This window comes from Oryx dammah, unplaced genomic scaffold, assembly GCF_014754425.2.
Source record: "Oryx dammah isolate SB20612 unplaced genomic scaffold, SCBI_Odam_1.1 HiC_scaffold_25, whole genome shotgun sequence".
In the NCBI taxonomy this organism is placed as follows: Eukaryota; Metazoa; Chordata; class Mammalia; order Artiodactyla; family Bovidae; genus Oryx; species Oryx dammah.
The window spans coordinates 43,573,684-43,589,986 of record NW_024070209.1 but is presented as its reverse complement, the minus strand read 5'-3'; the positions used below and the strand labels follow the sequence as shown (position 1 = coordinate 43,589,986).

General features: G+C 45.9%; 1 protein-coding gene and 1 long non-coding RNA gene across 3 annotated transcripts in view; one reads left to right on the top strand and one right to left on the bottom strand.

The window, feature by feature from the left end:
• Positions 1-1,425: 1,425 nt before the first annotated feature.
• Positions 1,426-16,303, top strand: part of LOC120851430 — a 29,224-nt gene continuing 14,346 nt past the window's right edge. Inside the window, exon 1 of the long non-coding RNA XR_005718325.1 lies at positions 1,426-1,546. This is a non-coding gene — a long non-coding RNA (uncharacterized LOC120851430). The remainder of the gene's footprint in view (positions 1,547-16,303) is intronic.
• The window catches only part of SEPTIN10 (septin 10), a 49,768-nt gene continuing 45,089 nt past the window's right edge, over positions 11,625-16,303 (bottom strand). Inside the window, exons 10-11 of one of the 2 annotated variants that reach the window (XM_040224185.1) lie at positions 14,989-15,176; positions 11,625-13,167 (exon numbers count right to left, since the gene is read on the bottom strand). In XM_040224185.1, coding sequence (XP_040080119.1) covers positions 13,152-13,167; positions 14,989-15,176 — 204 coding nt within the window. In that variant the 3' untranslated portion in view covers positions 11,625-13,151. The remainder of the gene's footprint in view (positions 13,168-14,988; positions 15,177-16,303) is intronic. The other variant, XM_040224184.1, reaches the window with a different exon arrangement.

Here is a 16,303-nt window from a genome sequence, read left to right as displayed (position 1 = left end):
CTGACAGCAGAGAGGAACACATCAACCACCGACCACGGCCCCTCTCCCCCAACTCCAAGAGCCACATCCAAGTCCTGGCAGGTTTCCCTTTGCTGGTTTCACCCCGGTGGGGAAGGGCGAGGTAACAGAAGTAAAGGAAAGCAGAAAGAAAACGCAGAGGTACTGGGCTCTGCCTCCTGCCCCGGTGCTTGCCTGGGGCTCAACCTGGGGGTGGGGACGAGGTTCCTTCCCAGGAACCCCAACCCCTGAGTGAAACAGAAGGGACCATCCCCCTCTAAAGCAGGAGAGGTACTAGGAGGGCAGCAGCCAGGGGCTGTGAGTCAAGCGTGCTGCGGATGGAGAGCCACGGCCCCCAGTGTCCCAGTCCCTCTCAGGTTACAAATGACAGAGACGGGCTGAGGTTGCTAGCCAGCGGACAGGAGTTGGGAGCCACTCTTGGCAACCTGGTGGGCAAAGAGAGATCATACGGTCCTTGTCAGGACTTCAGGGAGGCTGGAGAGGCGCTGCGTGGGAAGGACTCGGTGCCCAGGGCTGGCTCTGAAGCTGGACAAGCCACAGTCTGTTCTGGGCCAGGTCGGGTCCTGAGTGACCCGGGGAAGCCGCCAGGCCTCGGCCTCAGTTTCAGGAGGGCTGGAGTGGGCCTATTTGGACCGGGACGGGAGGAGGGCCAGTCGGGCAAAAGGAGAGGGGTCTCCTATAAGGAAGTGTCCGTAAGGGTCCCGGTAAGAGCTGAAGGAACTGCTGAGGAAGAGGCTCCAGGTAACGGGAGGCCCCCAAGGAGGTGAGCACCGGGCCGTGCCGCGGAGGGACCACCAAGGGGGCGGTTCAGCTGGGACTGGGCTGGACGCCAGCCCCGCGAGGAGAGGGGTGCACCCGGCAGTGGTGGGGACGGAACACGGATCAAGGAAAGAGCGCAGATCCCTAGGAAGGCGACGAGCGGGGACTTGGGGGGGGGGGAGGGGCGGAACGACGGGCTCTGCCTCTTGCCCCAGGGCTCAACCTGGGGGTGGGGACGAGGATCCTTCCTAGGGACCCCACGCCCTGGGTGAAGCCGCAGCCCAGCTGGGAGACAGCCCTGCCCGCTCTGTAGTTCGCAGAATGACTCTCTCCCGTGCCAGGCATCTCAGGCTCTCGGCTTTTTGGCACCTAACTGCCCTTTTCTCTAAATAAGAAAATTAAGCAGCTCTTGCCGTGACGGTTCCCAAAAAGAAACACCAACGGCCCCTTTAAGAGAAGACGTGCAGCCGCCCTCGGAATCAGAAAAACGGGGTCCACGCGATACGGGGATCGCAGGCGGACGCTGCTTGGTCGCAGGGACGCAGGTGTGGCCCGGGAAGGGGACTCGGCGCAACCGTGTCCCAGGAGCACTGGACACAGGTCCACAGTACGTTCACGCACGAGACCCACGCACGGGGGCCCACGCACGGTACGTCGACGCTCGGGACACACGTCCACAGTACGTTCACGCACGGGACCCACGCACGGCACGTCGACGCTCGGGCTTACGCACGGGTTTCGCACTCGGGCAGCTGTGCCCACTCGGGAGGTAAGTTTACAGCGGTTCTCGTCAGCTGGTTGAAGAGACAGACGAGGAGTGGACGGCGCGCGTTCTTCTAAGAAACGGGAGGCGTGGGGAGTGAGTCTGTGTGTGTGACAGTGACGGGCACACGGCTGTGCTTCGTTCGTGCCGGGTTTCACACGAGAAGGTTAAGGACGCAGGGAGCGCGACCGGGCGGTGGGCGGGCCGTGTCTGGAGGTCTCTCAGGGCGTGCTGTTTTCTGTAACCACTTAAGTAACCGGCTTTTTTAAAACTTAATTTTCAGTGTAAAAGTCCAGTGACCCGTTTTGAATGAAAGTCAGAAGCTGAGCCGCTGCTGCCTCTCGGGGCTACTGAGAGGGATTCTCAAGAGTCCGCGCTCACCCGGCGGAGACGCCTGGGCTGAGGCGCTGCGCGGGAGGCAGCCTCCCAGCAGGCGGAGCGGGAGGGGAGGAGGCGGCGCGGCGCGGGGCAGGCCCTGGAGGAGGGAGGGGGAACCTGCGCCTCCGGCTGCCCGCGGCCCCTCCGCCACGCCTCCCCCTGTTCCTCACCCCGACTCGGCCGGACCTTCTCCTCTCCTGGCCGGGCGTGTGGACCCTGGACAGCAGAGCTGGGCCGCCCTGCGGGCTCGGCCTGGGTGTGGGTGCGCTCTGTGTACGGTCGTAGACGCCGTCCTGACGCTGGTTTCAGACGCTGAGGCCTTCAACCCTCCATGCTGGATCGTGTTTGGCGGCCGCCCTCGGGCCGTCGTAGGGCGGCTCTGTGGCTGGAACGCTGACTGATCACGGGAAGAAGGGGCAGGCCCTGCAACACCTCCAAGTTACCCACACTGTGGCACGTCCAGTACGTCCCTCTGAACTCAGCCCTTTAATACGCATCTTAAATGTGCGTCAGAGCCCTCAGTTCAGTTCAGTCGCTCAGTCGTGTCCGACTCTTTGCGACTCCATGAATCGCAGCACGCCAGGTCTCCCTGTCCATCACCAACCTCCGGAGTTCACTCAGACTCACGTCCATCGAGTCCTTGATGCCATCCAGCCATCTCATCCTCTGTCGTCCCCTTCTCCTCCTGCCCCCAATCCCTCCCAACATCAAAGTCTTTTCCAATGAGTCAACTCTTCGCATGAGGTGGCCAAAGTACTGGAGTTTCAGCTTTAGCATCATTCCTTCCAATAAACAAATCATACTGGGAATGACCTTGCAGCTGCTCGCCTGCCCCATCGCAGATTTATGTTTTTTCAGCGAACTCATCAAAGGACCTACTCTTTATTTATTTCTTAAGTAATTTATGTATTTTTGGTTGTGATAGGACCTCGTTGCTTGCATGGATTTTCTCTAGTCGCCCGGAGCGGGGACTCACTGCTCTCTAGTTGCGGTGTGTTGGCTTCTCTTGTTCCTGAGCATGGTCTCTGCGCACGCGGGCTTAGTTGTTCTCGGCTTGTGGGATCTTCACGGAGCAGGGATGGAGCCCGCGTCTCCTGCATTGGCAGGCGGATTCTTTACCACTGAGCCCCCAGAGAAGCCCAGGACCTACAGTTCTAATCAAATGCTTCACAGTCTTCTGTGGGGCCCAGTCAAATCACGTCAATCCGCAGGGAGGTCTCTAGTGGCATACCACAGGGCTCTGCCCAGTTGAGTATTCTATAATTCAGATGAAGGCGTCAAGGCATTAATAACCACATCTATCAATTGCTTAAAGCTTGGCCACACATGTAGATATAACAAGACGGCAGAATCACCCACACGCATTCCTCAAAAGGAAGAGATTCATGCACAATTCAGGTGATTGTAGAACTGTATTTCCAGAAATGTGCAGTTGTGTTTGACCAACCAGCATGACTGGGTTCTCCATAAGCAGGACATGACACAAGTAAGTCCCAAACTGCCAAGGTGAGTTCAGGGAGAGGGCCTCCCACCCCCAAAAATCTAGCTGAAGGCAGGTACAGCGGTGGGGCCTGGGGAAGGGATCGTGGCCACACAGCTGCCTTCAGGAATCAGAAGTCGGAGAGGACTTCACACAGCTGCCTTCAGGAATCAGGAGTGGGAGAGGACTCCTAGGTTGGCTAGGCAGGACTGGAAAGGCAGGCAGGCTTCCCTCAGTTTCAGACCAGGTGATTTCCAGGTTTTGGAATTAATCGTTTGTTAATAGAAAAGGTCAGGTTGCATCAACCAAGTAAAACTGTAAAAATTGTTTTAAACTTTATATCCTCAAATCCCCAGAACTCTTTGTTCAAATGAAATCTTATCTGGAAACCTAGCATACAAACCAGATGAAAGCAGGGCTTTTCTTGAAACAGTAGTGGAGGCCCCCACAATCCACTGCCCTCAGTGGGTCTCCCAGACAAACAGGAGCTTTTATACTTTGTTTCTATAACAGCTAACAAGCCATTGGTGGGCTAGGGCCTGCTATTCTTAAATTCCTTGAGGATCTTTTCAGAATGTTTAGATCCAGAAATGTATCCAGAATTGAAATCACAAAGCTTGGTCAAACCCTTCAGTGACCACACAGTCCTGTCCATCATACTCAGCTGAGGCTATGCTCCCAGAAAGCCTCAACATTTTGTTTTGGGCCCAGTGTCTGCGATCTGCTCATTTCTCCTTTTAGTTAGTCTAAGGACTGCTGTCATGGGATGTCCCTAAGTGGCCACTTCACGGCCTTGGGGCTCCTGCCTCCTAAGCCACACAGCTGCCGTGAAAGTGAAAGTCGTTCAGTCGTGTCCAACTCTGTGACTCCATAGACTATGCAGTCCCTGGAATTCTCTAGGCTGGAATACTGGAGTGGGTAGCCTTTCCCTTCTCCAGGGGAATCTTCCCAATCCAGGGATCAAACCCAGGTCTCCCACATTGTGGGCGGATTCTTGACCAGCTGAGCTATAAGGGAAGCCCAGCTACAGGTGCCATGATCTGCAGGAAAACCGGGTTCCATGGAGGTTAATTCACTCCTGCGTCTCAGTGAAAGGCCTTCTTCTCCTCTCTCTCTTGATAGAAAAGCCTCACCTGATAGATAGTGGCTTTACCTTGTTCTGAATTGACTTTGTCTTGGTTATGCTCCCAGCTGGTAGCTCAGAGGATAAAGAATCTGGCTGCAGTGCAGGAGACCTGGGTTCAATCTCCGGGATGGGAAGCTCCCTGGAGGAGAAAACGGTAACCTACAGTAGTATTCTTGCCTGGAGAATTCCTTGGACAGAGGAGCCTGGCGAGCTACAGTCCAGGGGTTACAAAGAGCTGGACACTACTGAGCGACTAACCCCTTTGGTTATGCTGCCATTTTAGTTTTTGTCTCATTCGTGTTTTCGAGAGATATATTTTTCCATCCTTTTACTCTGTCTTCATATTTAAAGTAGTGTTTTAGTAGACAGTGTATAACTGTATTTTACTTCTAAAATCCAACCTGACAGTCTCTGCCTGTTAACATTGGAGTGTTCTGACTGGTCACAACAATGTAATCAGATTTAAATCTACAATCTTGCTATTTTTCATCCGTTCGTTATTTCTTTTTTCTCCCTCTTTTCCTGACTGCTTTGGATTTGTTATTTTTCGGTTTTCCTAAAATAAAAGGAATTTTATTTCCTTTTTGACTCCAGGCATACTTCTGTTTTAAAACTTTGTGATTGCTTTCAGTTTACAATATGTATATTTAGTTATCATGGATAATTTAAGTCATTCTGGTGTTAAAGATACATATTATGCCTCTTCACTTGTTGTGTGAGCATTTTTATTATTCAAATATGCCAATTCTGCCCTCAGTCTCCGGGCTGCTGTTTTCATGTGTTTTTCTTGTGTGTGTGTCACAAAAGCCCATAGTCTGTTTTGGTTTTGCTTTAAACAATTGATTATCTTAAAGCAGTTTAAAAGATTTTTATATTGAAGTATATAGTTGGTTTACAGTATTGTGTGTTTTAGGTGTACAGCAAAGTGATTCAGAGATAGTTATATCTTGTTTTTTTTTCAGATTCTTTTTCTTTATATTACAAAATATTGAGTATAGTTCCTTGTGCTTTGTGGTAGGTCCATGTTGGTTATTTATTTTATACATAGTAGTATGATATCAAAGCACTTTTTAAACTAGAAAAAAAAGATTTTAAGTTACGTATTTACCATTTCCAGTTACTTTGTGTAAATTTGAATTTCCTTTAGGTGTCATTTTCCCTCTGCCTGAATCACCCCCTTTAACATTTCGTGTCATCCAGGTGTGTTAGTGGTGAAATTTTTCAGCTGTTGCTTGTCTTAATGTCTCTCTTTTGCCCATATTTTTGAAAGATATTTCTACTGGCATGGAATTCTAGGTTCTTTTTCTCATTTAGCATTTGAAAAGGTATTGTCTATTGGTTGGCATTGTTCTCGATGAGATCTTTGTTTATTCTTAACCTAGTTTCTCTAGTAATAGGGAAAAACCTCTTAATAGAATTAACTTGTGTTCTATGTTAGTCACTAAAGGGATGTTCACTATAAGCGTAAATTCTACATAATGGCCCATCTCTGGGAACCCCACCTCCCAGGTAATGAGCAGTAAGCTAAAATACCTTCCAGGAACCCTCCTGACCAGGCCTACCTCTGAGTGACTGTAGGAGGATGAAATTCACATGTTCCCTCTGGAGGCTGATGGGAATCTGGAAGTATCTGACTTTACTCCCTCCCCTTTGGTATAAAAGGGGCCTGCATTCTAACTCAGGCAAGATGGTTCTTTGGGGCACAAGCCCACCGTCTTCTCAGTGTGCTGGCTTTCCAGATAAAGTCACTACTCCATGTACCAACAACTCGTCTCTTGATTTATTGACCCGTTGTATTGACAGCAGGATGAGCATGAACTCGGTAACACCACCATTCAGACTCCGTGCAGTGTTGAAGATGTTTCCTTCTTCAAGCATCTTTTTTTTTTTTATTAGTTAATTTATTTTAATTGGAGGCTTTTTATTTTACAATATTGTGGTGGGTTTTGCCATACATTGACTTGTGTCCCCCCATCCTGAACCCCCCTCCCACCCCATTCCATCCCTCTGGGTTGTCCCAGAGCACCAGCTTTGGGTGCCCTGCTTCATGCATTGAACTTGCACTGGTCACCTATTTTACATACAGTAATATACATGTTTCAGTGCCATTCTCTCAAATCATCCTACCCTTGCCTTCTCTGACATAGTCTAAAAGTCTGTTCTTTACATCTGTTTCTGTTTTGCTGCCTTGCATATAGTGTTGTCATTACCATCTTTCTAAATTCCATATGTATGTGTTAATATATTGTATTAATGTTTCTATTTCTGACTTACTTTCGCTGTATGTAATAGGCTCCAGTTTCATCCACCTCATTAGAACTGACTCAAATGCCTTCTTTTATTATAGCTGAGTAATATTTTGTTGTGTATATATATCACAGCTTCCTTATCCATTTGTCTGCTGATGGACGTTTAGGTTGCTTTCATGTCCTGCTGCTAAGTCACTTCAGTTGTGTCCGACCCCATAGACGGCAGCCCACCAGGCTCCCCCCGTCCCTGGGATTCTCCAGGCAAGAACACCAGAGTGGGTTGCCATTTCTTTCTCCAGTGCATGAAAGTGAAAAGTGAAAGTGAAGTCGCTCAGTCGTGTCGGACTCTGCGACCCCATGGACTGCAGCCCACCAGGCTCCTCCGTCCATGGGATTTTCCAGGCAAGAGTATTGGAGTGGGGTGCCATGCTCTCTGTTTCATGTCCTAGATGTAAATAGTGCTGCGATGAACATTGGGGTACACGTGTCTCTTTCAGTTCTGGTTTCCTTGATGTGTATGTCCAGCAGTGCGATTGCTGGCTCATATGGCAGTTCCATTTCCAGTTTTTTAAGGAATCTCCACACTGTTATTCATAGTGGCTGTACCAGTTTGCATTCTCACCAACAGTGTAAGAAGGTGTCCTTTTCTCCACACCCTCTCCCACATTTATTGTTTATAGACTTTTTGATGGTGGCTATTCTGACCAGCATGAGATGATACCTCGTGGTAGTTTTGATTTGCATTTCTGTAATAATGCGTGATGTTGGGCATCTTTTCATGTTTATTAGCCATCTGTATTTCTTCTTTGCAAGCATCTTTTTTCTTTTTCTTTTATTTTTTTAAAATTTAAATTTATTTTAATTGGAGGGTAATTACAATATTGTATTGGTTTGCCATACATCAACATGAATCTGGCACAGGTGTACACGTCTCTTTTTAAAGCTAGTATTTTTCCCGTGTGAAGTAAAATCTTAAACACTGTAGTCAACAATTCTGCTGGGAAATAGGGAAAGGGGAGTAAAAATGGAATCTGGGGCAGTCCCTGGCTTTGATTCAGAGGCTGCCTGCCTTCCGCTCCTGTTCTCTGACATGAGGGGCTTGATAAGCTATTTCCTGATACCCAGGAATGTGACCCTCAGCTCACTGCTTCCTGGAGGCATTCTTTCTGTGCAGCAGCCTGTGTTGATGCATAAGACATTCAGAGACAGGTATTGTGGACAGAAAGCTTCACTGTTCACTTGGAAAGACTCAGAAGTGCCAGGTTTCCTTTGCCCAGCATGGCCACCATCACAGGGGGAGACAGGTCAGACCAGACTCTGACTCCTGTTCCACCTCCATGAGCGCAGGTCTCTCTTCCCTGGACCTCACTTCACCCTCTTTGCTGATCTGTCTGGTGGGGCAGCAGCACAGCCTGCCTGCTTCCCAAAGTTCAAAGAGGAGCCCAAGAGTCTTGAGAGCTACTGGGAGTGGGAGGCCTCAGAAGGAGCAGCTGTAGTAAGCCATGAGGGGCCGTGCAGTGGGCTGTGCCCTGGGGTGGTTTACTTGTTTGGTCGGCTCTTCCCTGGGAGCCTGGGCAGGAGAACTGAAGGTCTGGGACCACACGGCTCTGTGGTGGGCGACCCCAGCCTGTGGTGACTCTGCCCACACAAGTGACAGTTTCCACAGAGGCAGGAATTGAAGCAAAGACTGCTTGGGACTCCCTCACAGAGGCACAGGCCATGTACATGCACCCAAGAGCAAGTTGGCCTTGTGGAGGACCTTGACATCGAACCACAGTTGGACAGGCCTGGGGCAGCAGAACCTGGGCACAAGCCAGTTAATGAAGGGCAGTTGTCGAGGCCATACAGAGTAGGCGGAACAGAGCTGAGGACCCAGCTTCAAGAGCTGAGACTCTCTGCTTAGTGAGAACATAATGTCAGGCACCGAGCCTGCCCAGTGGCCAGCCACAGTCAGTCATCAGGTGGGCATCTGTGTCCGCGACCCCGTGGACTCCTGACCCAAGTGCTCTGACCACTGCTTCTGGTGGACTCGCTGCAGACAGAGCCGTGTCACCTGTGAGAACTGAAGTCATCTTAATTTTTTGCCTCCAGAGGTGACTGCTGGCTCCGGTGATGTGTCTAACAGAAGGGATGGTCTTGCCACTCTTCCTTGCCTCCAGCCTTAAAGTGTGATGCCTGCTCTGGGTTGCTGTTTGTGGGCCCCCTTTATCAAATTGAAGACGTTTCCTTCTATTCAGTGTTCTAAGAATCTTATCTTTTTTAAAAATATTGAAGATGCTACATTTTATCAATATTTTCTGATTCTACAGGGATGACCATATGATTTTTAATGTTCATGCTTTGAGTTACACTGGTTAATTTTCTACTGTTAAAACATCATTGCATTCCTGGATATGAGGAACTGTCTTTTTAAATACATTTTTCTGGATTTAGTTTGTTAGTAACCTGTTTAGGATTTTTGTATCTTTGCTCATATACGAGATTAGATTATTTTGTCCTTTCTCAGAATGTTTTTATTAGGCTTCATTATTAAGGTTGTTAAGGTGTTTAGTTGCATGAGTTTTACAGACTTCTGTAGCCACATCATCCCCACACACTGCAAACCTGAGGCGCCTGCACCAGCTGTTGGTTTCTTCCTGCCCCTGAGGCCAGGTTGCCCCCCAGCAAGGCTGTCTTCATCCTACAGAAGTGATGCCTTCTGTAGAGAATATAGCTGAACAGCAAGGAGGGCCTGGCAACCCACTCCAGTATTCTTGCCTGCAGGATCCCTGTGGCCAGAGGAGCCCAGCAGGCTACAGTCCATGGGGTCACAGTCAGACACAACTGAGTAACTAAGAACAGCACAGCATAGCCGCACAGCAGCTTTTGGTTGAATGCACATGATGTACCTTTACCTGTCAGGACGGAAAACTTTAATCCTTTCTTGTAAAGTGACATAGCGGATTTTAAAAAACTTTTGCCTAAAAAAAGATTTATTGTGATTACTGGTTTGGGCCTAATCTACCACATTACTAAATGCTTTTTGACTGTCATATCTGTTTTATTTCCTTGTTTCCTTCTGGGTTATCATTTATCAGGCTAGTTTTCCTTTTGCTGGCTGGAAAGGCACTTTGTCCCCACACTTACGTGCTCTTCCTGCCTCTCAGTTACGGTGTACGGGGATCTCTACCTGCTCCCAGTTAACACAAGGCCCTCCTACTCCATTCATCCCACTCCCAACTTGCATGCCATTGAAGTCTTGAACTTTAGTTCCCTCTGTATTTCTAGCTCCAGAGGACATTTTCAGGGTTTTACACAGCCATTATTCATTTAGGTTGATCCATGCCACTTTTTTTTTTGTTTGTTTACTATATATTCCTTTCTGCCTCAGTGTTATTTAAACACTACCTGGTTATTCTCCTGTCCATGCTGTGGTAGGAACTACTGGCGTGGGCTTCAGTCTGAGTTTTCCTGCCCATGGCCTGGCTCATCCCTTATCACACCTTTCCCTCTACTCTGGAATGAGTATCTGACTGCATGAGTCAGACCTCTCTGCGACTCCTCCTGCTCAATGGGTTAGGTTTATGAACCCCTTGTTTGTTCCCTGCCTCCTTCTAAATCCCCACCCTCACTCACATCCTGCCCCCCAGGTTTCCCCGATCCTCTGTTCACACCAAGCTGCTTTCCCAGGTGCCAAGGCTTCCCTGTACCCAGGTCACCTTTTTCCCCTCCTACATCTGAAGCTGCTTCAGTCCTTCAAGGCCAGTCACCTCGGTGCTTTCCTGTGCTTCCTGGGCAGGAGACTTTCTGAGAGAGGCTGCTCCACAGGGGCCTCATTGGTTTGTGCCCCCATTTCCTGTCTAAATAGGAAAACAGGACTTAAAACAGTTCATCTTCCAGATGGGGGTAGTAACCTTCCACATAATGCTTGGAACCTGGAATCAGAATCTGTGTGAAAGAACTTAAAAATTCAGTCCTTGGTAGGAAGGTTAGTGGTTGGCAGTCAAAGACAATTATGTTTCAAGTGCTTTATAAAAAAAAAAATAAAACAGGTCTAGCTTTATTTTATTCCCTGAAATTTATTGCTTCAAGCATCAGTGGATAATACCTCACTCTGTAACCTTGGAGAACTAATACGCTTTGTGAGAAGCTGAGCTTCTTCCAGGCAGACCTCACTGTATTGTGCAGGTGTATATTCTTTACACACTGAAGGCATGTGGCAGCCCTTAGTCAAGCAGGTGTGTCAGTGCCATTTTCCCACAGCATTTGCTCACTTTGTGTGTCTGTCACATTTTGGTAATTCTCATAGTGTTTCAGACTTTTTCATTATTATATTTGTTATGGTGATCTGTGATCAGAGATCTTAATGTTACTACCACAGCTTGCTGAGGGCTCGGGATGGTTAGCATTTTTTAGCAACTGAGTATTAACTAAGGTATGTGTATTGGTTTTCTTAGATATAAGCTATTGCACACTTCACAAGAATACTGCACAGTGTAAACATAGCTTTTGTATGCACTCCAAAAACAGTTCATGGGACTGACTTTATTTCAGTACTCACTATATTGGATGGGTGGTCTGGATCTGAGCCTGCACTGTCTCTGAGGTCTGCCTGTACTGTAGTTGTTTAAACAATATTTTTTCTTTGCCATGCAGCTCTTCTAAAGTAGAATCTTACATGGAGTCACAGATACATGAAGCAGATACAGGACTCGCACTGTGGGCATGCACACGTGGTGAGCCTCCTTCACAGCAGAGTCACCGGCAGTACAGGTGCCAGCCCTTCTGTTCAGCTCAGGGTCTGAGGTAGATGTCCATGATCTTTTCAACTAGGAACTTGAATAGCTTTTTGTAACATGCCAACAACCACTCTGGCATTTAAAAGTAACTTTATTATGGTTCAGGATAGCTGTTTATACACAGTTTGATATCATAGGCTACGAACAACACCCACTCGCATCAGGTCACTGAGCTTGCTGCGTCGCTCCTGGGCTAAGGCTCAGCGCTGCAGCACTGGCCGGGCTCGGGAGGCCAGGCTACCTGCCTGCGAGGACTCACCGGCTCTCCTGCTCCCACCTTCCAGAGGCTGGGCATTACTGATCCTGAGAAGAAAGTGCAGAGCTTTTTCTGTGATACTTATAACTTATGTTACTAAGGTTCTAAAGGGCTAAGAGACATTTGTGAACTTTAGGTTAAAAAATGGAACTTAAAGTGTTGATCCAGATAAGCTGTGCTACAAAAGGAAAGGTTTCTTTTGCAACTTAAACAGAAATTCGTGAAAAATACACTGCTCAGAATCTGACATGTGCCATGTAAAATACTGTGTTGTCTGAGAAGTACTGATCATCCACCTTTGTTTTAAAATAACTCAAACATATAATTAACTAGTTCTGATAAAGTGTTTAAGATCAATATGCAAAAAGAAAAGTTAAAGTGATTTAAACACAGTTTAGTAAATATGTAGATACATTTTATTTGTCAAGAGTAAATATCAGTTTCATTTAGAATATTCAGGTACAAAAAGTGAAAACTTAATGAATGTTAAGAAAAAGTTAGAAACCATTAAATTGTTCTTCAAATGCTAAGGCACTGAATTCAAATATCCTTTACAATATGAATTACCTATATTTTTATCTTTAATATTAGATGTTCATAGCTATTTTCTTAAGAAATATTTTTAGTAAGATGATTTAACTTTATTTACCCTGGAAGACAGTTTTAAACAATTATGTAATACAGACTGATGCACACAGTGTGAGGACACCCAGTTCTAAAGTTACTTATCACTAGAAAAGGGCTTATTTACCTGAGTGTTTCTGCTCTTAAACATATCACAACATATGGACCACAATGCTGAAGCACATATTATGTAATCTGATACAGAAGCTTAGGATCATGTTTCCAACTGGATAATTGTATCAAAACTTTAAAAGTTTTGAGCTGCTGGAGTTTCAGGTACATAATACATTTTAAAATATATTCCCCAAAGTTTACCTTCACATACCTTTGGTATGTACACAAAAGATTCATCTTGGAATATATATGCAATCAGAGCCTAATATATATGAGTTCTGTATTTTCAAAGCCACCAACAGACACTCTTGTCACAGTATAGTGACAGACAGTGGGCATCAGGGGAAATTATCTCAATTCATCACAAACTTATCTTAAACTACTAACAGTGAATAAGTAATACCATCCAGTCTGGCTTATATATTGACCTCATACTTAAAAGTATTTTCCCATAAATGGCAGTAACTGTGGCCATTTGCCAGATAAAGAATAAGTAGTACAGCATAAATGATACATCAAATAAAAACAGCAAGAAAATCAAAGCACACTTCTAACATTTTAATAGCTTTTGCTTGTGATGACCTTCTGTGATCTGGAACCTTTGTTTTACATAAAATTGGAGCTGGAAAGAGAAAAAAAACCTTTTGTTTGGTACAACAGAAAACTATATAGGAAATAAAAATCACTTCTTTTACAAAGTTTTTACAGATACACATCTAGTATGATAGGATATCTAGCTGTGGAACTCTGGAAAAGAAAAAACAAACACCAACATTTCTTGAGGGTAAATTTTTCTGAGCTCTTAAACGGTGGGCTTGGCCCTGATTTTGTGAACAGCAGCCCATACCTTATTTTCACAAGGGGACTATAAAGGTTTTTCAAGTATGGAATGAAGTGGGGGAGTCCAAGTCTAGTAAAACTGGACTAAGTCGAGATGATGAAAAGGTGAAAGGCCCCTTAGCTTTATAATTCAAGACACACTGAAAAGAAGTCATAAATTATATGTAAACAGTTGGCCCTCTGGATCTGAAGGTTCCACACCTGACTGAGGATCGAAAGTATTTGGGAAAAAAATTCCAGAAAGTTCCAAAAAACCAAACTTGAATGTGTCTGCCTAGCACTTATATTCTGTTCACATTGAATTAGGTGTTAGAAAAAACCTGGAAATGATTTAACATGTACAGGAGAATGTGCATAGGTTCTGTGCAAAAACTATGCATTTGATATGAGGGACTTGAGCAGCAGTGGATTTTGGTGTCTTCCTGGAACCAGCCCCCCACAGATAATGGGGTGGTTTATTTTTTTAAATTCAGTGTATTCATTTTTTCTACAAATAACGGCATGCCTTTTTGGTATCAGGCACTGTTCTAGGAACTGGGGGTGAATACATCAGCCAACAAAGCAGATCCACTGCCTGGAAGAGCTTATGTTAAAAGATTATACATGAGAATTCCTTCTTCCCACAAACCTAATGTCCACAGGCCAATTAAATCCACTCCAAACCCTGTGGATTTAACTCTCCATAGTTCAAAAATGGAAGGCTATCACAGGCAATGTTATATTTTCCTAACTTTTTGAAGGTGACTTATAAACAATTCTGACAATACCGGTTTGAAATACAATATGGTGATAAAAGAAACCCAAGGACTGCCTTGTGAGGCCCAGGAGAATCTGAGCTGCCACAAGGCGGGCTGGATGCTCAGCAGAGTGTGCAAACAGGCAAAGTGAGGAGGACATTCAAGGGGGAGAAATACATTAAAAAAATACAAAGGAGGGAAAACCACCTTATTTTCTAAGACTTTGGTTACACTGATTTTAACACATACCCCAGACCTACAAGCCTTGGCGCCATCCTCCACCTGTTATCAAGGCCGCCCTGGCGCACGGGGTCCCTCTCTACCTTCCTCTGCATCTTTACGTCCACCAATCGTTTCACAAGCTCTGACATCAAAGCACAGGAGTTCCAATCGATAGCCTGGTTCCCTTATTAAAATAAAAATTCTCACAAAATCATTAGCAGAATTTGTTTAAAAGAAGTAAACCTAAGAGTTAATTTTTTATCAAGTATTATGTCTCTAATTTCCCCAGCAAAGTATATAGCTTCTGTCAGGCATGAAAGTCGACAGAACTGACAAGAGGTCAGTAGTTACTAGACATGTCCTGGAGTGGACAGTGCCCTCAGGTCACAGACCCTCACACGTAGCAAGTTAGTGTTGTGTTCACTCACACATTCATGCAAACACTCACTCAGATGTGCACAGAGCACTAGATACGTGGCAGGTGCCCTTCTAGCTGCTGGGGAATCCGCACACCGGGAAGGACCAGGGCTCTGCTCTCGAGCTTTTTGTTTCAGTGCAGGAGACAGGGGAATAAGGAGACAGGGCAAAGAGCCGTGAAGAGGGGGCACTGAGGCTGGAGGGGTCAGACCAGGGGAAGGGCTTACTTCTTGCGGTCCTTGTCCTTCCTCAGGTTACTGCCTGGGGTCATAAAGGTCTGGTTCTGGTATATCTCAGAGGTAGCTTTCTTCTTGGAGAAAGCCATGATTTCTTCTTCCAGAAGTCTTCTCTTCTCTTCCAGCCTCAGCTTCTCCTCTTGGTGGACTCTTTTAAGGTGCTCAAACTTGGCCTGGAGCTGTGAAGCCAAGTGAGATTCCTGCTGAGGATGCTGTGTGGCAGCACACACCTGTGCCTCTTGGCGCTGCAGCCCTGCTCAGGCTGCCTGCACAGCAACCAGGCAGATGGTCACATGTGGAACTGCTTTAACAGTAACTGAAATGAGCTCCCATGCAAAAACGCATGAGCAAAACAAAAACAGCCTCACAAACAAACCTCAGTTTTTTAAACATTTGACCTCTTCTTAGAGTTTCTCTTTAGTTGCTCTACACATTTTCACCAAAAAGCCTCTTCAAATAAAGTTTCTAAAACTGTTCTTAATAAAAGTGAGAGACATAAATTATAGAATCGAGTTATCAGAATTAGGGGAAAAAGTCCATCTTTTCCAAATAAATTTACCATGTACTAGTGAAATAGCTGTTGGTTACACTGGTGAACCTGTGTGGAAAGCATCAAGAACCTTAAAAATCTGTTGTGTTTTTCCACAGTCATTCACCTTCTTGAAATCTGAACTAAATCAAACACTGTTGAAGATGTGTGTCACAGTCAGCTCTGTACCTGTGATTCAGCTGAGTGTGGACAGCGTAGTCTTGTGGACTTAGTAAGTGAAAACACCCACCTATAAATGGACTTATGCAGCTCACTCCCCAGTGGTTTAAGGGTTAGCTGCCCTCACCATAGTAGGATCTACACCATAATTGAGGAAAAAAAACTTTGTCTCTAAGAGAAATAACACTTTAAAATTCATTTATGCTAAATACACTCGATGCATTCATTAAAGTGAGTTTTGCCAAAGTTTAGAGATTTCAGATTTCCCTGGTTTAATTGTTTATCTGAAAAAAAAAAAAAATCTAGGGACTTTAGCAGGTTCCTTATGAATCAGCTGTGTGCCAAGAACACAAGAACAGCATCTAGAATCTGCATCAAAAAGTCACTTTTTTAGGTGGGGGGGATTCCTGGGTCTGGTTTCATTTTCTATTTTCAGCTCTGGGCAGCAACCTAATGTGTATACAAAAAGCAGGACTTGGTTTATAGAAAAGTTGGCATATGATCATTGAGGAAATACTTTGCTAAAAACTAGAGGCTGAGGGCAGAGAGAGAAGAGAGCTATGCTGCTTCCTAATAAAATTCAATGCTCTGGATACA